The following is a 24,559-nucleotide window of genomic DNA, read 5'->3' as shown; positions in this document are numbered from 1 at the left end:
GCTAGAAGCGACGCTGCCTCAACGATTGCCTCTGTGGACACCGCAAGGTGTTGACGTCACTGAAGAAGGATTTGGTTCACATAATTAACGCCAAAGAGTACCGTGCATCCACCAAAAATTTTAAGAGACAAGCATCGGCCTGAAATACCATGAACACTACGGCAGAGAAGTAACTTAGGCCTTTGCGATTACTACTGCCAGCGGCTACATTGCGACGACATGCCTCTCCCTATCGACGCCAGACCTAGCATTCCGCAGAGCGGAGATCAACCGGATACCATTTCTACCTAGTTGTTCATACGTCCGTACTTTTGCCTTTAATTTCTGTAATCGAAAAAATATCTAGTTGGTGTATTTCAACTTGCCTCTTCAACCCTGTATGTGCTCTTACCTGTTCACCGTCAGAAACGGTGTATCCTTTAAGTGGCGCTTTTCTCCATTGCAAAACAACTTTGGCTGCATCTATTTTCGATTGGTGATAAATAAATGTGGCGAACTGGAAGCCCCATTTGTCACCGTCGTTCTCACTTGTGCAATTCGCTTTGGGTTTTTTAACAAATATCCAGGATTAACCTTTCTTTGTTATTTACTTATCACCAATAGCTGGAAAATTGACACCTGGAAACTGTTGTAGTATTTCTATTTATCTTCTCTCATATATCTCTGACATCAGCCCATGGTATTTAACATTTATCTAGTAAAATACATTTATATATAGGAATTTGCTTGAATAGAAAACAAAACATTTTAATCGGAAACGTTGGGGAATTCAAGCAATATGGGTTCTTCGTTTGTTAGATGTATAATATCACTGTATTTAAACAAGTCTAAGAGCCTAATCATTAGACTGGTTAAAAAATAAACTAGAAAAACACGTCAGTTTTGATGCAAATTCTATCCGATGTACACTCCCTTTAAATAAAATTTGTTTTATTTAATATTATTAATTCAAACTTTAAACTAAAAAAAATATAAAAAAATACTTTTTTTTTTACTTTTTCTATAATTTTATTATACATATTTCAAAACGTATATTGTATTCTTGAGTATGCCAAGGCATATTTTGTATCTGTTTTAGTTTTGCTTGCATAACATTTCTTATTTAACTTTTAATACTAGCTTTTGTTTTGATGTGTGAGGAGTGTGCACCACACTGGAGGGGCGGGGGGGGGACCGAGGTTGTTTGTGGATGCAAGCGAAATGTAGCATTTTCATTATCATAGTTCAGATTAAATTATAAATGTATGTTCACACAAATAACCTAATCATTTGATATAAACCTTGACTATGTAATCTTTTGTAGAAATCTGTTAGTGTGTCTCTATCGTCTCAATAGAACCTATAGGAAGGACGGTATCACGAGACCTTGTTTTGTCAAGAGTCAATAATTTATTAATTTCTTAGAAGTGCTTGGCAAAACCGTAAGCCAGGGGGGCGTGGTGGGCGTAGGCGAAGGGAGCAGCGTGCACCACTGGGGCGGCGTGAACGGCGCGCACGGCAACTGGAGCAGCGTGCACAGAGTGAACCGCGGCCACTGGGGCAGCCTTGACAACGACCGGGTGTGGGCCCTCAACGGCGTTGGAAAAGAACGGAGCGTCGGCTGGGACCGAGGTCTTGGTGCCTGGCTCGTTGGTCTCAACGGTCGGGTGGAAGCCGGTGGCGTCAGCGACGTACTTTACCAGACGGGTGACACCGAAGGCATCCACGTAGCTGTAGGACCCGACCTTGTTGTTGAACTCATCTCCGGTTTCCTGACGGGTCATCCGGGTGCCGAACTCGTCGACGTTGTCATAGCCGAAGCTGTATGGCTGGGGTGGCGCCTGCAGAAGAAAAGTGCAAAGAAGAAACAAACATGAAGGAAGTTCCCCTTACTGAAGTACGTCCGGTCTATAACAGACTAAGTTGTGTGTATACATATAGAGTTGAATGGGTACAGCCAATTTTGAATGTTTTGTAGATATCAGTGTCGAGTTACTTGGCAGGGAAAATACCAAAGAAACGCTCTTAGTGGCTTTGACACCACAGCCCCTACAGAAAGCCAGATGCGTACTTAACGCAAGCCTTGCTACAGTCGCGTTCTCTTAGGCTTGTATTTGGTGTTTTAGTTATTTGATTTTTTTATGTGTTATAAGGCTCACAGATATATCTAAGGAAAAACAGTCTGAGATATAGGGTGTTTTTTAGAGTACTTTCATTATATTTCACTTTGGGGGAATTGCCAACGAAACGAACATTTACATCGTATGATATTCAAAAGTTTTCTATTTTTTATGTTATATTAAAACTTGATATCAGTAAACTTACCTGTTCGACAACAACACCGCAGGCCACGTAGGCGACGAGGCAGCAGAAAAGAACCTGCAACAGAGATGTGAACCGTTATTCAATTGAAAGAGAAATCACAGCCCCCTCTGGTGGATTTGAATGGAAAGCAATTATCAGACAGAAGGATATTGCCGCACCTTGGAGAACATGGTGATTACTTTCCTTCTTGGCTGGAAATCGTTGTGCGTTTGTAGCCGACGGTTGCTTATATACCCCGCAGAGTATGTTATAGACATGCCCTAGCATGCTTCTGTGTTGTGTCTAACGAATCAGCGGCGTGGAAATTAGAAACTATGCCAGATGAATTAAATAGCGCCGGAACGTGTAAGGGGCTAAAGGAGAGGAATGTGACGAGACGTTTTCTCTTTGTTTTGCTTTAGTCTGCTAAAAAAAGGCGTATCTTTTGACGACGAATTGGGAAAGAAGAGATGTTATTTTGCGTCTTTTATATGCTGAACTCATCTCAGTTTTTCCCTTCCTTTGCGAGGTTCTCTCTTGTTGACAACGTTTATTTTTCCTGTTTTTATAATTTTTTAATTTGCACTGCCCTGCTACAGCCTTCTCTATTTGAGAAGACAGGCCGTTTCAGTTGCAGATATTGTAGGAATACTGATTTTGGCTTCGCATCGCCGGCACACCTCGTGGAGGTTCCTCTCCTGTCAGCTTTATTTAAAGTCGCTCTGTTTGGCGTTAGTTATGTGCCTCCATGGCACAGCGGCCATTCCGGTCATCTGAGTTATGAACTGTCTATTTGTTTAGATTATAGAATTAGGAATACCTATATTTTATTACATTTTCTTCCATTTAATTAGTTTGAATTCATTCGCCCCAGCGTCGGTCCCACACAAATAGAAAAGCTAGGACTTACTCATATAAAGAGGATTGGGTTGGTTCGCGCTTTTGATGTATCAATGCTCTAAAAGACCTTCCTCAATCTAACGAGACGTAACTTTCTCCTATTAGTGTAATCACTTTCATGCGTGAGCACAATATGGCGATTCGTGTTATTCGTCCATTCCATTTGATAACAGAGAAAAGGAGATAGAAACGAAAATGATTGTATTGATTCAGATCTCAGCAGAACTTAAATATCTATGGGTTTCATCTCTTTTTTTACATGTCTGCGTTATAATTTTGTGAAAGCTACACTAATGCGATTTGTGCGGGTCAATTATATGGCCAGGGAGACATAATAAATGGTACACTAGTCACAATAACTAAAATTAACTAATGAAACGTGTTCGTTAATATTTAAGTAGTGAAAATAAACATGTAGTTTCAATTAGAAACTTGCTGCGCGTCATTAAAAACAGTAAATTACCTAGTGAATATTCGAAAAACTTTTTAGAACACGTGGAAAGCAAGTGCGGGAAACCGCTGAATTCTCACTCGTGCAGCAGGCGCAAGGCTACCGGTGAGGCAACGCCACCGAACGGTTTTTCTTGTCTTATCATAGGCGTTTTCTCACCGGCAGCCTTGTGCCTGTCGCACGAGTCGAAGATTCAGCGGAGTATTGCGCTTCCCACGCGCTCAACGTTTTTCCTAAGGTTACTTATATAGTGGGTTTTGATGATACTCAACAAGTTTTTAATTAGAATCCTTTGTTTAATTTCACTAAATGAAAGTTAATTAACATATTTGAGTTTATTACCCGACTTATGTTGATCGTTAGCCCCCCTAGATTATATTCCCCTGGCCGCATAACTCACTTGCACAGACACCATTAGTGTAGCTTTCTCGGCTTCTTCTGAACAAATCTGTAAAGCCTAAAAGAACACACCATATCAAAGCTCAACATTTTCACATTTGCTTTGGTGAATGCAACCCCTGGCTTTCATATTTTCGCGAAGGGCTTATAATAGTGCATCTGTAGTTTCAAATAATGTTCTACTGAACTCGTTTTATTTTTCTGAGGGAATACACAAGAATGACGACATTAAAACTACGAGGAATGTTCCTGCGTCCTAACCGGGTGCGGCTCGGAAGGCGTCTGCCCTCTTCTCCTCTCTCCTCTCTTGCCGTGGGGGCGACTTGAGTTGTTTAGTCTACCCTCACGGAGGTCTGGCCGTCTGTCCCGCAACCGGGCCCCCGAGCTGGTGTCGGGTATCCCCTTTGCGTGCCAGCCTCCTCCGCGGCTCGAGGGAGCGTGTTGCGGGGAAGACGATGCTGTCGCTGCAAGCCTCTGCATCACTCCCCCCCCTAGTGGCACAGAACGCAGAAAGGTGGCACGAGCAGAACTTCAAGTTTATGGTTCACGCAGGGAGAGTTGAAGCCTGTCCGGGTAGTGAACTCGCTGTCCGGGGCGTGTGGTTCTTTCCGGCTTTTTCGAGATAGGGAGCGCTCCCTGGTCTTGTGCGGGTAGAGAAGCCGGTGAAGAAAGAACAAGGCGAAGAATTTGTAGCTGGTGGAAGGATGGGGAGGGGGAAATCGGCGTCGGAAGCGGTGTTTACAAAAGCGGGCTTCAGGCGGTCGGTGGCGATTACTTGGTTGTTTCCCCTGATTGTGACCGTGAATTGTTTGAGTCCCCGTTTTACGACCTCGTAGGGGCCGTCGTACGGTTGTTGGAGAGGAGTTCGCACTGCGTCGTGTCGAACGAACACGTGTGTGCAGGTGTCGAGATGTGTGCTGACGTAATGGTCTCGACGAGCCGTTCCAGGTGGGGTCGTGCGCAGTCCTTCCATGACCTCTTTTAGGTGGGTCACGTAGCTTATTGGGTCGGACAAGTCTCCGTTGCTCGCTGGTGTGAAACATTCGCGAGGTAATCGGAGTGTGGTGCCATAGACCAACTCTGCTGTTGTGCACGAGAGGTCTTCCTTGAGCGTTGTCCTGACACCAAGAAGGACGAAGGGTAGAACGTCAGCCTCTTCACATCTTTATTACAAGTGGGGTGTGTCAGCGTGCTGGATTGAAGTTTTGGGTATTTTTTAAAATAAGTTTTATCCCTTTTGGCCATTTAATTATTGATATAGATAACTCTCGGGTTTGCAATCTCAAACTCATATTCATTATGCTCAACGAAACGTAGTTTCCGAGTGAGGCATATATGAGAAAAGGGTATTTCTAAAATGTTCCAAATAGTGAACTTGACTGCGAATAAAAAAGATATCTAAAGGCTAATTCTCGACGTTTGACTAAGTTCAAAATAAATTTGATCTCGTAACACATTTTGGCTGGCTACTTGGTTTATGTCTAGGGAACAAAATAAACTGCGCTGCGTGTGTCGTACTTTTTTCTGCCTATGTCCCCGTCCTTTCCGCAGTTTATTTATTTCCCTAGAATTTCGTAAATATTGATCCGGTAAATAGAGGTGAAGATCATAACAACAAATTATTTAAACAAGATTAATTCCTCCCCAGTGAATTATTAACTCTAGAACCAGATTTCCTCCGGCAGCAGAGCCACTACACGCGATATAATATTAAATAGAGTACATAGAGTGAGTCACTGACATGCGTGCTTGCAAAGTAGGCAATTTAGGTAGCCCACAAGCCTATACTAACACTAGGATGACTTAGACCACGTCCAAAAGATCGCTCACCTAATGAAAAGAAACAGGAATTTGTGCACATAATTCCCTGTCCTGATTGTCCCGCCAGATACATCGTCTGAATCAAAGAATTTTCACAAAAGTCTTCTGTAACGGCCTCATTCTCTTGAGGCAAACAACCTTGTGCCTAGCAGCCATGGCGTTCCTTGTCTATACAAGCCACCGTAGAAACAAAAAGAAGTCATTCGTTCAGTTCGCTTCTCGATACCCAAGTGGCCTGTACTCCCTTACTGAACGTCCCGTTAAAGCTTCTCCGACACAAATACGACCTTCTCAAATTCGACCACGAGCGAAGCATTGTTTCGTAACATTCTGACATCAAAGACCAGGGAATCGACTTCAAGAACCTGCGCATCCTCGAGATCGAGTGAAACCGCCGGCTGAAACTTTTGATTCAATCATGACACATCCAAAATAAGCCAAGTGACAACAACATATCCCTTAGCTCTTTACCATCCGTGTACATAAACGAGCTAATCGAATTGACGGCGGAAAAAAACAGAAAAAAAAACATTGCAAATACTGTAGAGTAAGTTTCTGCTTTCAAACAGTTATAGCGTCCTCTGAAGAAGAAGCAAGTCGTTTTGAAACGTTTGGCACCTAGTTTTGTAGGGACTGGTTGGAGTTCCTTTATTCCTTAACTGCAAAAGTGTTGCGACGCGTTCAAAGTTTTAGTTGACTATTATGCAATATGGCCGATTATATTACTACTGTAAACTCTTCGTGGTAGTCAATTTTTTGTTGTTGTTTTGTTTAATCATCATGCGTGAAGCACGAAAAGGTATCGACTACAATTCAAGCTTGCGGTATCAATATGAGCGGTGACTTTACCACTGCGTAGTTTCTAGGTCAGTGACGTAAAGAATTCTCCTTGACTAACAATTGATATCAGATGATCAAACATCAATTATCCTGTATTTCAATATATTAAATTATGTATTTTTAAGATAAGTAGACATTTTCGAACATTTCCTTTGAAAAAGCAACGAACAAGTAATTGTGCTGTGTGCATGTTTAGTGTGCCTTAAAATTATTCAGCCGCGATGGGTGTCGGGGGCGTCAGATGAAAATTATAATTTTAACCAATGTTGTACAACGCCTAGTCTGAGGTCCTTAACGCGCATCACGCAGTAGTGATAGACGCGCATGCCAGCTCGATGCTTGTCCAGACAAGAACGGACAGAAGTGGGGATTGAACCCAGGATACCTGGGTTCTGCAGTGCGAGCTTTCGCTCCACCAGCTCCGACCTGCAGTGCTTTAGCACACTCGGCAACCGGATTCATTGGGGAGAGGAGGGGCCTCTCCTCAATGAGAAGCCTTACAAGTATTTTTCATGGCTTCTAGAATATCTCGAAATATGCGGAGCGCAAGTTCGTCTGCTTCTTTTGTAGGGGTGTTGGTGACGTCAGAACGCCGAGCTCTGAATGGCTGTGATTGAGGGATAGTAGGTAGACCTCAAGGCAGCTTGCTTTGAGGTCTACCCACTATTCTTCAATCAGAGTCAATCAGAGCAAGGCGATCTGACGCCACCACAACCCAATAAAAAAGGAGCAGACGAACTTGCGCTCGTATAGTCAATTATAACTCAAGAATTCCAGTGCGTGGTTATCGGCTACTACCGCAATGTCACTGTCCACAAAGTGATGAAAATACCCTCAGGACAAGTCACTGGTTACTCTTTGTAATTTGATGTGGCTATGTCGACTACGAATCGCTGTACTTATTGCGCTGTCTGATTAGTTTCATATGAAAAAAGAATTGGCAGAGCGTAACTGCATTCATACATGGCGAACTGGCACAAAGTGAAAATAAATTTCTATTTGTGTACATTGAGGTACTATTTTAGACCAGTAGCTAGCTCATATAAGAGTTAATTGTTCATGAGGTTAGAAGCACCATAACCATTCTGGCTGGAGCATAAAACTAGCAAGGAGTACCGTGCTGTATTGCTTAAGTTTTGCTTAACAGAGAGCGTGCCCGTAGTGAGAGGGAACCTGAAGCTAAATCTCATTCATGGGGACCCAATTTTCCATGCGTCAATAATTTATTAATTTCTTAGAAGTGTTTGGCAAGACCGTAGGCCAGAGGAGCGTGGTGGGCGTAGGCGAAGGGAGCAGCGTGCACCACTGGGGCCGCATGCACTGCGCGCACGGCGACTGGAGCAGCGTGCGCAGCGTGAACCGCGGCCACTGGGGCAGCCTTGACAACGACCGGGTGTGGGCCCTCAACGGCGCTGGAGAAGAACGGAGCGTCGGCTGGGACCGAGGTCTTGGTTCCTGGCTCGTTGGTTTCGACAGTCGGATGGAAGCCGGTGGCGTCGGCCACGTACTTCACCACACGGGTGACGCCGAATGCATCAACGTAGCTGTAGGAGCCAACCTTGTTGTTAAACTCATCTCCGGTCTCCTGACGGGTCATGCGGGTGCCGAACTCGTCGACGTTGTCGAAGCCGAAGCTGTATGGCAGGGATGGAGCCTGCAAAAGTACGTGGAACAGGAAAATAAATAATTGGAAAGAGTTTCGGTTGGTGCAGTATTGTCTGATGCATCATAATGATACAAAGTGATGATGAGCACGGCAGAGTGAATATATTTATTTGATTTGTTATTATCAACTCAGTGTTCATCTCCTCCTAGAAAAATGCTTGAATGGCCCAGAGGTTGAAAGTTGCAGCGATGCCGCACCGCGTTCGAGAAACTACAATAAATTTGAAATTCGTTCTAAAAGGCGTTTTAGCGTCGTCATATTTGCAACCTGGATCATATATTTTTGTTTGTTTTTCTAAAAATTAGTCATACTGTTAACAAAAGCGCGAAACAATAACAGCCTGAGCTACTAGATTATCTTCTACTTTGTGGTAAACATGTCATATGTTTGGTACGTAATCAATTATGATCCAAAGAACGTTTTCGTCGCATAAATTTGAATATAGTGGTGCAGACGCTTTGCTATTAAAATAGTGCAAAATTATTCCCGCGAACTCACGTGTTCAACCACAACACCACAGGCCACATAGGCGAAAAGGCAGCACAGAAGAATCTGCAACGAAAAGATGCACGCTTATTCCACTGAAAGGGAAAGCAAAGCTACAGATCATGGATCTGAATGCTAAGCAGTTCTCAAAGTGAGGCATATCAACGTACCTTAGAGAACATTGTGGGTACTTTTCCTCTCTGTTCGGAGTGAGATCGGTGCTGCATATGAAGCTGACGTTTGCTTATATACCAAGCGCAGTTCATTCTAGAGAGGTTTTATTATGTTATAGCTTATCTTATAAACCAATGAACGGTCTGGGAAAATATATCTTTCTTATAAAATTACTGAGCAGAGGAACGTGGCTACGGCTAAAAAAGGAATGTAGTAAGAGATACTATCTCGGTTTTTATAAACCAGAAGTGGCTCAAGATAGAATATAATTTAACCCTCAGGCAAGGGGGATCACTTATTTTGTCTGCTTCATATGCAGCACTGCTCGCATCTTTGAACTTTTTATGCGAAGCTTGCTTGTGGTAAACAAAGTTTAAATTTTTTTTAGTGTTCGTGAATTAAGTATACATACGACACCATAACATGTAGAATGCCATGTCACGTGAAAGGGAACCTACAATTAAAAGTTTGCTCGTTAAATAAGGTTGCCTTCAAATGGTGGAAAACACGTCGGTTTAATCGTTCTGTAAAAACTACTCAATCTTACTCGTGCTTGCGTTCCTCGTCTTATATTTAAATGTTGTGCACAATCACAATTGAGATTATATACGGGACGGGCTGATATTGAGAGAAATTGTAGTATAAATAGATATCAAAGCTATCAAGCTTGAAAGGCACGATCTGTCTCTAACAAGTGGAATATATTAGGAATGCGAGACAACAACGGGGCAGTGGCGCGCACGAACACCTCCCTCCAGAACCCACGTGATGGCCAGACCTTCATTAACCCTTTGTGCATTCAATCATATTGTCCTTCCGTGGCATTCTTACTGCCGACAGCATCATCTTAACAATATAGAGTCTGAGGAAAGGCCATTGTTTCACCTAAATTGAGAGGTCACTTTGATCATGTATATAAACGCGCAAGGATTGCTATACAGGGTGCCTCTCGTAACGTTAAACAAACGGTTCCTTCGAAAACTATGCATCGCACAGAAGTATTGGCAAAGTCATATTGGTCTCTGCGAAAGTGAAATCGTGACGAAGTAAAGATATTTTAAAGAGTAAGTTTGAATACATGGTTTCAATTGGAAAGCTTCTGGGGATGAATGTAATTCCGTAAATAATCCCACTTTCCCTAGAATTTCGTAACCAACCCATTTTATCAGGAATAAGAAAAATCTTAACTGAAAATATTTAAATATGTTTATTACAGCAGGAAATAAAATAATAAGATGGCTCCAGAGTCCATACAAATCAGAAGTTCTCCAAAAGTAGTCAATTAATCTTGAATTAATCACAATATTGAAAAGAAACTTCAAAGCAAATTTTAAAAAAAAGTAATAGTCACTACCAGAATATCTTCACATTTAGGTGAGGAATGCACACGCAAAGATATAAAATGATCGATAATATTCAGGCGAAACTAATCTAATTACTTTTTCATAAATTTATTTACTTGCGATATTACTAATGCAATTCAGGGTTGCTAGTGTATTTATTTTTTATACTATTTGATCTGAGTTTAACAATTTTATTGTCCTGAAGTTAGCCCACGAATTAAGTTGTAGACTCACCTGGCCCATATTAAATCTGCAAATTTTTGCTTGACGGTAAAGACGTTCGCCTCATACACAATATTAAATGACTGATCAGAAGTTGACTTCCCCATACCTATTTGGTACAGTCAATTCGAATGTGACAAAGCGGCCGGTGAATTAAGCTACAGTGGTATAATTTGTTCTTGTAGAAATTTCAATCTCTCGCCGCTAACATACGTTGGCAAAACGTTTTGGAACAGAAATCCTTTCTTGTTCCCAGTCTCGGGGTGTTTTTACTATGAACAACTACCACCAGCTCCAACATGATCAACTACCACCAGAAAAAAAATTCTGCAGTTAACATGCCGTGCACGATCAACATAAAAATTACATTCCATGAGTGATGTCGTTGATGAACCTTAGAAAGTGTTTCGAACGATATTTCTCTTGCATTAGATGGCGGTAATTGCGCCTGAATCTAAATTTAATAGTCAACAAAGAAAACATATTGGTCATCGCACTCTCTAAAATTAGCATTTCATTTAATTATAGTAGTTGTACATGCTTCATATATTGCTTTTTAAACATCTGATGGGTGTATTAGAATTTACACAAATTTGTTTGAGGCTTCTCTAAACATTGCACGCAACAGAGAGCCGGATCAAGTACCGACTACTCTTAAAAAAAAGTGTCCTAAGTCCCATCTCCACGGAATCCGCCCAAAACTTTGTATTATTGGTGACGTAAAAATGAATTTTACAAAATATTTTCGCTATAACGTTTTTATAATTTTTTATGACAAACCTTTGAATTTGTGGAAAAAGTATAATTTTGACAAGTAGGGTTTTAAGCGAGGCTGTTAGATAAACAACGTTGTAGTCCGTCGATATATTATTCTAAATTAATCAAAAGGTTTTGTCACGCATTTAAGAGTGGTTTTAATGGTGCGGATGCATTAAGAAATGCATAAAAATATAATATTTACCACTTCTTTTTTAAAATATGCTACCATAATAAAATTTAAAACTAATGTGCGTACATAGTAAGAACACCCCGAGACTGAGAAAAAGAAAGGAAGAAAAAACACAGGTCTCAAAATAGTAAGTAGTCAGCGAAGCAAAGTATTTTAAAATGCAGGTTTTGTAGAAACCTGCTACTTTTTTTTTAAATAAGTAGACCATATCAAATATATAACAAAAACTCAAGTAAAAACAAACGGATAAATCTGGTCGTTCTAAAACTATACACTATCGCAACTAATGTTATCAGTAACATTGATTCCACAAAACGACTAAATTTATAAAATAAGCATTATTTTTAAATTGGAAAAGGAATTTTGGAATTTCACTTTGAACTTATAAATATTACAAACTGTTGTTTTAAAAGCAAAACGAAAAGGTGGTCGATTTAAAATACTTACTTTACGGCTATATTTAGCTTGTAACTGATACAACTAACGAGCAAAGTGCGAAAACAAATTTTGTACTTAAAATATATTAGAATTTGGCTCTTTGCGAGTATTGAAAATATTGAAAAATACTCAGTTTTCAAAGCGGAAACTAATAGCTCCGTTAAAAGGTATATATTTTACTCTTATATGCCTGTGCATACAAAGATACACGTGGTATCTCCAGAATGTGTTCTAAAAAAACACATTCTGAAACAATTCAGCATCGAATATATATAGTCTTATTCCTCGCACTTCCGAATCAAAAACTGTTTTATTTTGATAAAAGTCTACGAGGATAAGGCAAACGGGGACTAGAGCGACTTGATCGCGCTTATTGTTGTCTTTTTGACATCGCTTAGTAAGGGTACATTATATAACGAAAGGTTTTTAAACCACAACATGAGACTTTTGAACAAAACCATGGATTAATAAATGTTGCCTGAAAACCCTATTCACAAAAAAAGAGCCCGCGCTGGTGCGGGATTGTTCTCAAGACGCATATGGCAGCTCTCAAGACGCATTCGGGGAGGGAGAAGAAATGTCAGGAGAGGAGAGGTGCTTGAGGGTCACATGGCTACACACAACCGCGTTTTCTTTTTCTTTTTTTCCCGTGTTTTTGGGCCGTGCGATTTTCGGGCCGTGCATTTTTTTTTTGGCCCGCGTGACGCGCGTCGCACGTAGCACTTAAAACTTAAGAGTCAAGCACTTCGTGATTGACGTTTGCGCGTTTTTCAAGCTGTTACCAGTCGTGTTAGTAAGGCGAGCGATGTCTCGCCTTACAAACATAAAACACAAAAACAGCATCTTTATGAAGAGCGCGATCTTGTTAATTTTTAATTACTTATCTTAGGGTTTATTTAGTATGGTGCTCACTTGGTAACTGTAGGGTGCAGAAAAGCGAGTGGACATTGATTCAATTTTCAGTGCCCGAGACTGCGTTGCAAAATGCAAAACATTTAGTGGAATGAAAAGACACAGAAAGAAGGACGTTTTAAACTCAGCCACTTACTTTGCTTTCACGAGTCCTCATACAACCGGAAATCTAAGGCCGACTACAGCCATCACTGAACTCCCGCAAAGTGAATTACAGTTAAGCAAAAGAACAGGTTACGAGATATCGAACACACCCTTGTATCCCGAACATTGGTAACTTAAAGAATACACAGAAATTAATATTGGTTCCTTCTTCCCTTGTTCTAGACCTTCGAAATGAGCAACGAATCCAACTTACACGAAGAAGGACTTGTAGATTTCAAGACTGACCTTCCAAAGGCCTTACCCTCTTCTTCACCTGCTCGTCTTGTGGACAGCAACATTGAGAAGCAACCGTTGTTGAGTTCGAACAAGGGACTTCGTCAGAATGAAACGTGCCAGGTTGCTGTAAAACGGTCGCGCAATGTGGGGTAACAGTAAATTTGGCTCGTCCGAATCGCAAAACCAAAAACGTGAATATGGTTAAAAGATGAGATTTTTTAAAATGAATATATCAACAAAGGAAACCCTGCTTCCGCTTGTTTTCTTCTCTTGGCGCCCTTCCATCATGGCATTCAAATTAATGCGTTCCCATTTAATGGGACAGATAAAATAAAAACCTTCCTCGACTTAACTAAGTATGGCAATCAGCAAACTACAAATATAACCTGAATGTAACGATACGTTCCATTTTTAACTTAATGGCAACGAGTTTCATTTTTTACAAATGTATCTTGTAATGGGAACGCGTTCCAAAAATCAGAAGGAACGTAAAACTATCTTCCGTTTCTTTTTTGAAGAACGTGTACAACATTGCCCGCTAGTTTGGAGAATCCCGCGATACGACGGTATGTTGAGAATTGCGCAGAGAATGCACAGAGTGCATCCTGTTCTTTGTGCAACTTTTTTTTCAATCAACCTATTTGCAGCATTTTAGAAGCCACAAAAAAATGGGTATCATTTTTTTCTACTTTTAATACCGATTGTTTGCCTTCGATGTTTGCCTTTGCATTCTATGTCTAAACCATAGAAAACGGCACGTGACAATGAAGAGGGTGAGCGCAACTAAAGCCGGCCAGTTCTCTTTCGGTGGTTTTCGATGAAAGCAAAAATTGAGTTATGGTTTGTTCGGCTCATAAGGCATGTACAATCAAAAACTTCGGCGAGCATAAATATCCTGTTAGCATCCCTTTATGTTGTCCCGCCTTCAGCGAGAGCTTCCGGCTTTCAATACGCTTGGGGCCTTGTTCACCTCGAGTTCGCGTACGCAACCAAAGCACGGCGGGAGGCATGGAGTGTTTGCAGGAGTTTGGGCGTTCCAAGAACACGGCCGACTGTTCTCATTTTTTTCGCTTACAATAACCGGTGTCATCTGCTTTGTAGTTCAATAAAATCGCCGGCTAATGTATTCGTAATGTGTCTGTGTGCCTCAGTACGGGGAGGCAAGGGACATCCTCTCAATTTTAAAGGATAACTACCACATTCTTCAAATACTTTATCGTGTTGAGTAAATTCTAAACCTTTAAAACAGTTATGTGCGTATAACGAAAACGAACATAATGAGTGGAACCGCATCCTGAAAAACACAGCCTCTCATCAGCTATTGAAATTTAGCACCCAACACAGTGAGCGTCGCGCAGTAGAGCAGACCTACACGGAGAGCCACATAAAACTGAGAAATTATTCTAGTCTAAGAGAAAATATGGAACTCTTGGAATACGAGAGAAAAACAACTCTGCGAGCTTAATGCCACAAAAACGAAGAAACTGGCACGTGATTCCGTGGGTACATCTCGCCCCTCCAATACAGTAGCTTGTGAGAACCACGCGAATAACATTTAGCGGACGGAATCTCCAACACAGTACCTGGTGGCAACTACGCGACTAATATACCCACGGAACAAACCAACAATTTACACCTGGCACCTGCAACAAGCTCAAGCTACAGCAATCACATCGCAAGGAGACGGCGCTGATAGAGCGAGCCCTTACCCCGGGAACACCGGAAAGCAACAAAACGTAATTAATTTGTCCAACGTCCGCTTATCGGCCGCGGAGATGTCCATGTGTTTAAAGGGCCTTAGTTTTTGCCTGTCTTCCCGATAATTTAATGAGTTTCAGATATTTAGGATTTAGCTGATTTTGCCAGAAAGCTGCGACTCAAAGACTATTTCCGTGAGTAACCCCAAGACAACCAATAACGAATCCCGAATGCGTCCGACCAGTCGAGGACTCCCAACGCACAGCGTAGTTAGTTCTACGACTTATACACCTAATAAATACAATAAGATGCAATACGGAGCTGTAAACAGCAGAAGAAATTACGCTACAATCTGACCTCTGCCGAACACGCCGCTAATCGATCATTCTACTCGAGAGACAACAGTACCATCAAACCGGCAGAAGAAGTGGTTGGGGTTCAAAACAGGCAAGATTGCTTGGATAAAGGATTCAGGCAGCTTAACGACAAAAATGTTTACAGAGAACTACAGGACAATCCTAGTGAAAAGTACACCAAGGTAGTGAAACAAATGCTTACAGTTCTTTTAAGAAACAAAATGAATTTGGCCGGAAATCTACAAAGTAATGAAACTCGCCTATCTCAAACTTGGATGCTTTTATACATCACCCCAAATTCACAAAACAGGAAACTCAGGATGGTTCGAATGCCGGAAGAGGTGCCGCAATCTGATGGAGGCTTATTGTGGAGAAAGCGCCGTGTAACCGATCATTCGGTTGCACGTCGAAGATCTCCAGGTGGTCAAAATTAATCCTCAGTCCTCCGCTGGGGCGTGCCAGATGCCCGGCCTTGGTTTGGCACGTAAAAACCCCATATTTTGACCAATTGCGTGAGGAATCGGCACCGTAAAAGAACGAATTTTAAGTTTTCTTAACTTCCTTATAAAGAACCTCCCACCTGAAGTTCCAGTATACCTAAAAGACACAAATCACTTCCTCCTTGAGGTATTTCAGATACCGACTAACGCACTCTAGGTCATCATGGGCCTTGGGTCCCTTTACATGATTATTCCTCTTCAGGACGGTATCGTGGCAGTAATAAGTGCCTGTAACGAGATCCCTCCAAACGATGGTGAAAACGATAACGTTCTTGCAACACTAATTATGTTAGTTTTAGAACACAAAAACTTAGAATTCGGGTGGAAAGCACTATCTGGAGATCGGGGCACGACAGCTGGCACAAAGACGGTCCTTAGCTATGCCAACCTTTTTATTGCCAACCTCGGGTTCCGTTTCCTCTCCAACCGCAAATTAAAACTACAATTTTATAAAAGGTAAATCGACAATATCTTTTTAATATGGACGTACAGCGAGGGAGACCTTCTAACATTTTGTGGTAATTTTAACGCCTTTTATCCTAATATGCGATTCTCGCACTGCTACTCCGAAACAAGCATAGATTTGTTGGACGTGACTGTAGAAATTCTCGAAAGCCACCTCTCAACGAGACTTTACCGAAAACACACGGACCGCCAACAATATCCTCACTTTAAAAGTTCTCACTCGAAGCAAGGAAAACAAGCATTCCATACCCTGTCAAGCACAGATTAAAAATAATTTGCTCCAATTCGACTGATTTTGATCGCAACGCAGAGGAATAAAAAGCGGTACTCACCGAGCAAATATATTACTTTACTGTGATTGACAAGGCCATCGAAAGACCCCGCGCACTGGATAGACATCGCCCTACTAACCTGCCTCAACCCGCCGCATGTAAAAACCAAAAAGCTAATCTGGTAGTCACTTATTCGGCCATACTTACAAATGTAAATAATATTCTAACAAAAACTTTAGGACCTTGCAGGGGAGCGAAAGACTTAGCACGTTATTTGTGGAACCACCACGACTAGTCTAGCGGCCAAGCAGAAACCTCAAAAACATCGTGGTGCACACCAAACGCTCAGCTTCTCCTACTCTTGGTTGCCAGCCTTGCGGAAAGTCCAGTTGCCAGGTTTGCGACCACAGAGTACACACCAGCGAGATTAAAAAAGCTAAATCAAATTTCTCGTTCAAAGTTAATACAGCCCTCAACTGGCACTCGGCAAATGTTATCTACGTGTTGCGATGCAACCTTTGTGACATGGACTACGTAGGCCAGACCGGAGCCCGTTTCAGGCTGCGATTCAGCAGTCACAAATCACATGCTAACTCTCTTCCGCACCTTCCATTTTCCAGACAGATTCAACTCCCGAATCACACTTTTGATGCTATAACAGCCGTGATTTGTCTATATGGCTGCAGCTCCGATTGCGAAAAATAAAGCTGAGAGAGGCATATTCTATTCATACATTTAAATCGTTTATCCACGAGAGTTTGGGCAAGTTCAATTGCAAGCAGCCAGCAAGCAGCGGTGAGGATCGAATTTAGGCCTGGATTGTTTGGTGTAGAATGACCCTTAATTCCTAAATAATACCAATTCGAGGCCAATAACCTGGAGTTTTAAAATACAACCCCAGTAAACGGCCATATTCAACAACCCCTGAGGTAACTTAATAGGCCAGAAGGCAGCATAAAGTGAACTAATGATGCTTAGTTTAATACCGTGCGTGTTGGGTTCCGCGCCTGGTGGGATGTGGCCACGGTTCTCATATAATCACACTACGTCCTCCTAGTACTGGGGGTGCCGGACAAGCAAAAAGAAAAAGCTTATCTGACAGTAGAAGAACGCAAGTGATGTTTCTATTCCGTATAAGAGGGTGTAAGGCAACTGAAAAGTTCGGTTGTGCGAAAGGGCCCTCATCAGCTATGCATTAAGTTGCCGTTGGTGCGTGTGAAACTCTTAAATAATCTTTAATTAGAATAATAACAAGAAAACAAAATTGACAAGCAGTCTTCGAGTGCGATTGTTTGCATTGCCTTTCGAAAAATATGAAAGATGCCGCCACCTTGAAGATTCTAAATTTATAATTCGAGGTTCTATCCTACCCGTTTGAATTCATTAGCGTTGTACCAGAGCTCTGACAAAGATTTGTTAGTTTCGCCAACTTCAACATTTCCCCACAATGGACCTTTTCCGAGAACCGTTCTGCGCACGCGCGAGCGCCCGATGCCAAGCGGCGGAAGTCGGAACGAAAAATCGAGGAAATTCGGAAGAAGGTTGTATATCAGCGAGTAGAACACGTAACTGCAGCATATATATAATTGTGTTAAACACAAAAAAAGAACGTCGACGGAAAGGAAAACACGACATTGGGGTGGACGCCACCGATTCTCCTCTTTAAAGTCGCGCTGGGCACGCGCAGCTGCTCAGAAAGCGAAGAAACTGGCAGTGTAGCCTCCATAATCGATTGGCAGCGCAGGTAGGTCACTTCCTCGATTTTTAGTTCGTGCACCCGCCGCCTGGTGCCGTCGGTATGTGGAAAGGTCCACTGCGCATTACACAAAAGAATTCTGCGTATAGTATCTAGAACTCGAGTCGGTTTTCGATATGAATAACGGCTGTGCAGCAGAATAGTTAAGAATTCATCGAGTCGTGGTGCCGCATAATAATCAAGAAAGGACGCTTTTTTGCCTTACTAGCGTGGCAAAGGCAGGGATAACACAGTATGTTACCTGTTAGTGTGGAAAAACTCTGTACACATGTGTAGACTGGATGGCATAAAGCGGCCCTGTGTTGGACAAGGATATCGCGTGAGATCTCCGTTGTAGTTGTAGGTGCTACCTCCTTAGGCTGCAGTCTAAATGCGGCTTTCTCATTTCCTGTTGGAGTGTAAAATGCAGTAAACGGAGCGCGCTTAAAAGAACAATTTTAATGCCGCAACGCGGAGCAAAGCCCTGTCAGAAGCTCGTGGGCAAAAGGCAACTAGAAACTCGGAATTCCTTCAACCCGTTGCGGCAAATGTTGATGTCCCCCTCTTGCGCTCTTAAGCGCGAAACACATGTACGACGAAACCGTCCGATCCGACGTCCGACCGCGCAATACGACGGTCGGAGGCGAGGGTTTTCAACGCTCTCCGATGCTACGAAAACCCTCGCCTCCGACCGTCGTATTGCGCGGTCGGACGTCGGATCGGACAGTTTCGTCGTACATGTGTTTCGCGCTTTACTCTGGGAAAGAACAGACAGCGCTCGTTTAACGGAGCAGGGCGCCTCTGTATGTCTGAACAGCAGCCGTTTTACCCCCGCCGGGAGTAACACGGATGCGCTCGAGAAGGGGGTTTGGCTGGCACTGGTGCCTAATCTGTGAGGAGACGAGCGCTGCGTTAGTGTTCGGCTGGCAGTTGGTCTGTCGGCTTCCATTGCTGGTGCCTAACCGGTTAGGGTTAGACGTTCAAGCTATATTATATATTCCGTGTTAACAATGGCAGAGCTCAAATTGAGATATCTAAATCGCTAAATTATACTACTTCAAATAATAATGAGTTCCTTTTCATCAAACAGTTTTGAAAGACGTTGCATTCCGCGAGCTCTTTCCAGTACAGTCTGTTCTGAGAGCTTATTGGCTATAAATATAAAGACCCATTAGAAAGGGGAGCGGTGTATAGGACCAACTATGACTAATTTCCTATAAATATTGCATGACGTGCTTTCTTTATTATTTCTTTATTAATCTCGAGGGCAGCAAAGATAGCGGGACAAGAAGACGGAAAAGTATCCTGACTTTTTGTAAGCAAGACCAGCCAGCAGGGCTTAGTTTCTTTGAGATGATTGCTCCATCCACTGCCTCGCGGTCGTCTTCATCTTTCTGACAATATTAAAGGGACACTGACCGGTATTTATTCTCGCAAAGGTTTTTTTCTTGCACATGACATATGAGAACCTAGTTACCCAAAACTCGATATGCGGCTCATAATTAGTTTATTTTTCTTTCGACCGCTGATCAAGAACTGGCCGGTTTGAGTCGCGCTCACTCAACTTCGTTGTTCCGTGCGGTTTGGACACAACCACGAAATATAATCAACGTCGTGGATCATTGAAGGCACATACTCTATATTAAAGGTAGAAATAACTTATAGGACCCATTTTTTGTGGCTTCTAAAAAGCTGCATATAGGTTGATTGAATAAAAGTTGCAGAGTGCGGGAAGCATACGCAATGCGGAAATCTCAACATGGCGTTGTATCGCGGGATAGCGGGAGCCCCTCAAGAGTCGCGTGCTGGACGGCTGGATGAAGAACACTAATCAATGACGGCGGACGACGGGCGTGGGACCTCTACTTCAGAAGTGTCGTTCGCGGTACCCGCGAATCTGTCTAACTTCGAAGCAGAAATATTGTACCGATCAAAACAATTTGTGCGAACCACCAAGCTGATTCGCACGAAGACGTCGCCGAGTCGTCGCCCTTTCTCGTGGCTGACGTCGCCGAGTCTTCGCTCCCTTCTCGTCATACGAACACGAATTGTTAAGAGCTCGAAGCACTCGCAAGCGTCAAGTACAAAGTGCGTATTTGGTTTTGAATATGCTTACGTGGAATTTTTTTATTAGGTGCGAATATCGCCAATACTTGGTGCTGCCCGACTTGCTTCCTGGGGAGTGTGTTTGCAGAAAACATTGGCCGGAAACTTTCTGCTGTACAGTCGACTGGCGCATTACTGCGAGCGAGGAGTTCCCCCTTTGTGTGACTGACAATTACAATGTTAAAATTGTCGTCAACGTCGCCAAATAAAATAAAAAAAATAAACAAAAACGGATGTTGGATGTAGACACCTGCTTCCGGAAACTTTCTCCTCCTCCATATTTCTCCAGCCTCTCTAGTGAACATGTCGCGCTATTAATCAGTGCTCGTGTTTCACCTTGGGTTTCAAGCAGTTGCGTTTTTTGGCTTTATTAAAATATACCTGATTCTTTAGCAAACTATATAATCGGAAGCCTTCTGACACCATATTAAATCGTCAAATTATTTTGGGAGGTGTTAGTATTCTTTAGCACCATCTGATCAAATGAAGCTGGTGTGGCCTGTAAAGATAACTGTGACCCCTTCTGACGCGAAAAGCAATACGGTCCGTAGTAGTGCAATCGCCTAACCTAGATGCCCTAATTAATACAGGTATGATATCTGGATTATGGTACCAAGGTGTGTGTATTGTGTGGTGTATCCTGTTGTACACAGTTTGACTGTACTGTCATTGGAAACTGAAACTAATTTTTCAATGACTGAGGTTTCATTATACATATGTCAATAATTTATTAATATCCTAGAAGTACCGGGCAAGGCCGTAGGCGAGAGGAGCATGGTAGGCCTAGGGGAAGGCAGCCGCAGGGTGTACCGCCGGTACGGCATGAACGGCGCTCACAGCAACTGGAGCAGCCTGCACGGCGTGGACGGCCACTGGGGCACCCTTAACGACAACCGGGTGTGGGCCCTCAACGGCGGTGGAGAAGAATGGAGCGTCGGCTGGGGTCGAGGTCTTGGTTCCTGGCTCGTTGGTCTCGACGGTGGGGTGGAAGCCGGTGGCGTCGGCCACGTACTTCACGAGACGGGTAACACCGAACGCATCGATGTAGCTGTAGGAGCCGACCTTGTTGTTGAACTCATCGCCGGTCTCTTGACGGGTCATGCGGGTGCCGAACTCGTCGACGTTGTCGAAGCCAAAGCTGTAGGGCTGGGGTGGCTATGGTAAACAGAAAAGAGGAGAATGACGGCTCATCATAGGTGCATTTCTCTTGTATAGTTTGATAATTATTCACTGTATATTTCCACTTAGTCGTACGAAAACTGCATGCTACAGAGCTGCGAGATTAACTGGAAGTTATATTTCTCGAGATTTCAATACTTCACCCCAAGATTGCATTACCCTGAAGTGGGTGAAACAAACCTCAATTTACGCGAGCACATATGCGTCATAATTTTTACAATATTGCTTAATTGAATCTTTTTCACTGCAAACTATTTTATAAACTTTTGTACCCTTGGGAATAATTTACTCACACTCCATCTCACAGCTTGAGAGACTTAGTGCAAACAAAATAAATAAGAGGCTTGAATTTCCGTGATTATATTCGCCTTTAACCTTATAATGTACAGTTCGGCGTGTGGACTCAATATTGTTGTTGACTTAGGAGTACTTTAACTGGGGCTGAGCGAGGTCTCTGAATTGTGTTTTATATTACTGTAAGTAAAGTTAACACTAAATTTATTTGGCAAGTTCGTTCAGTATACATTACATTAATAAAGTTGTCGCGTTTACGCAAATAAAACATTATGGTGTAATTTCTACGCAAGGTGCAGTGTATGCGATATCTTGTAATTTAGATACAAAATTTGGTCTCTGAAATAATTTGTCGTTTCTTTACAATATTTGGTTATTTCTATACAGTTTCTACTCGTTTCTTTACTCACGTGCTCGACAAGAACCCCGCAGGCCACAAAGGCAAAAAGACAGCAGACAAGAACCTGGAAAAAAAATCACGGCACTGTTATTTTGTTCACGATAACGGTACAACCAATTTGGCTCCATCTGCGCGCTATAACGTCAAAAAAGTAAGAAAGGTTATAGCACCTTGGAGAACATGATGGATGGTTTTTCTTTGCTTTGAAGTCGCAATGTGGTTCACTGGGAGATTGTTGCGACTTAAATACCCCCCACAACACATTCCAAGCAGTATAATTGTAATTCCTTCACTTCTTTAAACCAATCACCTCTATTGAAAATAAGACACTCCTTCTATGTTTATTCCAGTGAATTCCCGAGCACGCGAAAGATGTGCGGGTCATTACACTGACTGGAGGCACGCGAAAGCATGTCGCCAGTCAGTGCAATGACGTTCCCGACGACATTGCAAAGATCAACTGATTCTATGTAAAGATACGGAAGGTAACAGATGCGTGATTTATCGACAAGATTTCCCGACTCTTGATTTTGACGGACATGCGTGAGTATTTTAGCGAGATTATGGCCAAACTGGTATTATGATTTGTATGGGGGAGCATACAAGCAGACACAAAGTTCAAGTGTCTATTTTGTACTAGGAAGCACAAGCAAGGAACAAGAGTGTTTATTATGCTCAATTAAACAGAAGATACAAACTTGCGTAACAGGCAAATTTCTACTGGTTTGCGACAGGTTTGCACAAAACATCTACTTCATAATCTCTCAACGCTTTGGCACTTTTGTTTGAGCGAGTTTCAAGTGCTTTTAAAAGTTTGCCTCGGCTTGTTAAGAACTCGAATGAAATTAACTTGCTTCCGCATATCCTCACGACCATACCCCTTTTCCTCCACAAGAGATGCATTTTATATGCAAGGGTTGTCCCCTGCTTCGAATATTCTCTAAACGATTCAGTCGTATAGATGAACCCTATGATGTCTGATGTTAACCAAACATAACAAAGAAGGCACTGATATAATGTGGTCTCAATACTTGCAAAAACAAATCAAGACGAATAGACTTTATACTTGTTATCAGCGATGTATACATAAACTTTCTAATAACCAAAATCATGAAGACTTTCGATGAGATATTAACTAAGCTAATTTACTAACAGTGGAACATTTGCGGAACGCCGACATAATTTCAGTGCACAGAAAAGGAGGCAGTAGACCACGCACGAAACGAGTCGTTGAGTTTCGCTCGCACTTGCAGAAAGACTTAACGCAAAGTGGCGGAGGGTACTTAGCCAAGCTGACTGGTGAGTGGTTATTTTATCTTCAATTTTTCCTGTATTTTTATTCTGCATATGTAGGAAAGCAAGCAATGAATGACATTTTATCTCACGGAATATAACCATAGTTTTATCTACATAGATTTCATGTCCCAAGAACACCATATCGCCACAGACAAATGAGCCCGAATATACGTGTAAGAAATATACGTTTGTTTTGCTTTTTATGTATTGTTACTCAAAGAAGCCTTTGCAAATGCAATCAAGAGAGTGAGGGAGTTATACGCAAGACTCTAATACCAGCTTAGTCTAAGTTCGTGAAGAACTCGAAAAAGCGGTGCTTAAAAGAACGACTGTGGTAACTTATTAGAAGAAATTCGAGATATAGTAACATTCACTTGCTTTAGGTTGGAAATTTTAAATTTCCTAGCAATCTTTTTCGCGGACAAGGTAAATAGTGTCCAGGTCATTCAACCCCATACAACCAAGGGCTAAATTGGACTTACACAGATTGCGTCTAAAAGTGTTTATCTGTTATTGCGATGCAAAAATAGCTTTTCCAAAATAGTTCTGCGATAATTTTTGTTTTGTTTCTGTGACACCGTGAAGTTTACAAAAATGGGCAATTTTTTCAGAAGGTTTCAAGCGAAACAGTGAAATAAACACAGTTTTAGTAGGGAAATATATTATTCTAATGTATGCAATAAGTTTTGTCATGCATTTCCGATTGTTTTTAAGGGCGCTGATACGTAAAAGGTATATACTGGAAAGTTAATATATTTCTAATATTTTCAAAACCCGCTACTAAATTAATTTTTAATTCCAATGTGTGTTGGCAAACAGGAAAGCAAATTATAATGATAATATATGTTGATAAAAACTGGTTACTCTCGTTTCTAAAATAAATTAACAACAGTGAGCATATAGCAAAACAAATCAGTTACGGAAACTGATACGCTGCTCGGCCCAAAGATATAAACTCAACGGTTATGGATAGTACAGATTCCACAAAACAAA

General features: G+C 42.0%; 1 protein-coding gene across 1 annotated transcript; it reads right to left on the bottom strand.

The window, feature by feature from the left end:
- Window positions 1-1,400: 1,400 nt before the first annotated feature.
- On the bottom strand, window positions 1,401-2,561 carry LOC120840968 (cuticle protein 10.9-like). The gene is made up of 3 exons (XM_040211782.1): window positions 2,463-2,561; window positions 2,305-2,358; window positions 1,401-1,820 (listed from the first exon to the last, which is right to left on the bottom strand). Exons 1-3 carry the CDS (start codon window positions 2,559-2,561, stop codon window positions 1,401-1,403), a joined length of 573 nt encoding a protein of 190 aa, XP_040067716.1.
- Window positions 2,562-24,559: the final 21,998 nt, after the last annotated feature.

This window comes from Ixodes scapularis, unplaced genomic scaffold, assembly GCF_016920785.2.
Source record: "Ixodes scapularis isolate PalLabHiFi unplaced genomic scaffold, ASM1692078v2 PGA_scaffold5__190_contigs__length_132052651, whole genome shotgun sequence".
NCBI classification, from domain to species: Eukaryota; Metazoa; Arthropoda; class Arachnida; order Ixodida; family Ixodidae; genus Ixodes; species Ixodes scapularis.
This window is presented reverse-complemented; position numbering and strand designations above follow the sequence as displayed.

What these genes read in the sequence shown, in the direction of transcription:
- LOC120840968 (XM_040211782.1), bottom strand. Translation starts at nt 2,561, where the DNA reads ATGTCTATAACATACTCTGCGGGGTATATAAGCAACCGTCGGCTACAA. An exon ending in TAATCACCATGTTCTCCAAG is followed by an intron (nt 2,359 to 2,462) that starts GTGCGGCAATAT and finishes TCTCTGTTGCAG; the next exon opens with GTTCTTTTCTGCTGCCTCGT. An exon ending in GCGGTGTTGTTGTCGAACAG is followed by an intron (nt 1,821 to 2,304) that starts GTAAGTTTACTG and finishes TTTCTTCTGCAG; the next exon opens with GCGCCACCCCAGCCATACAG.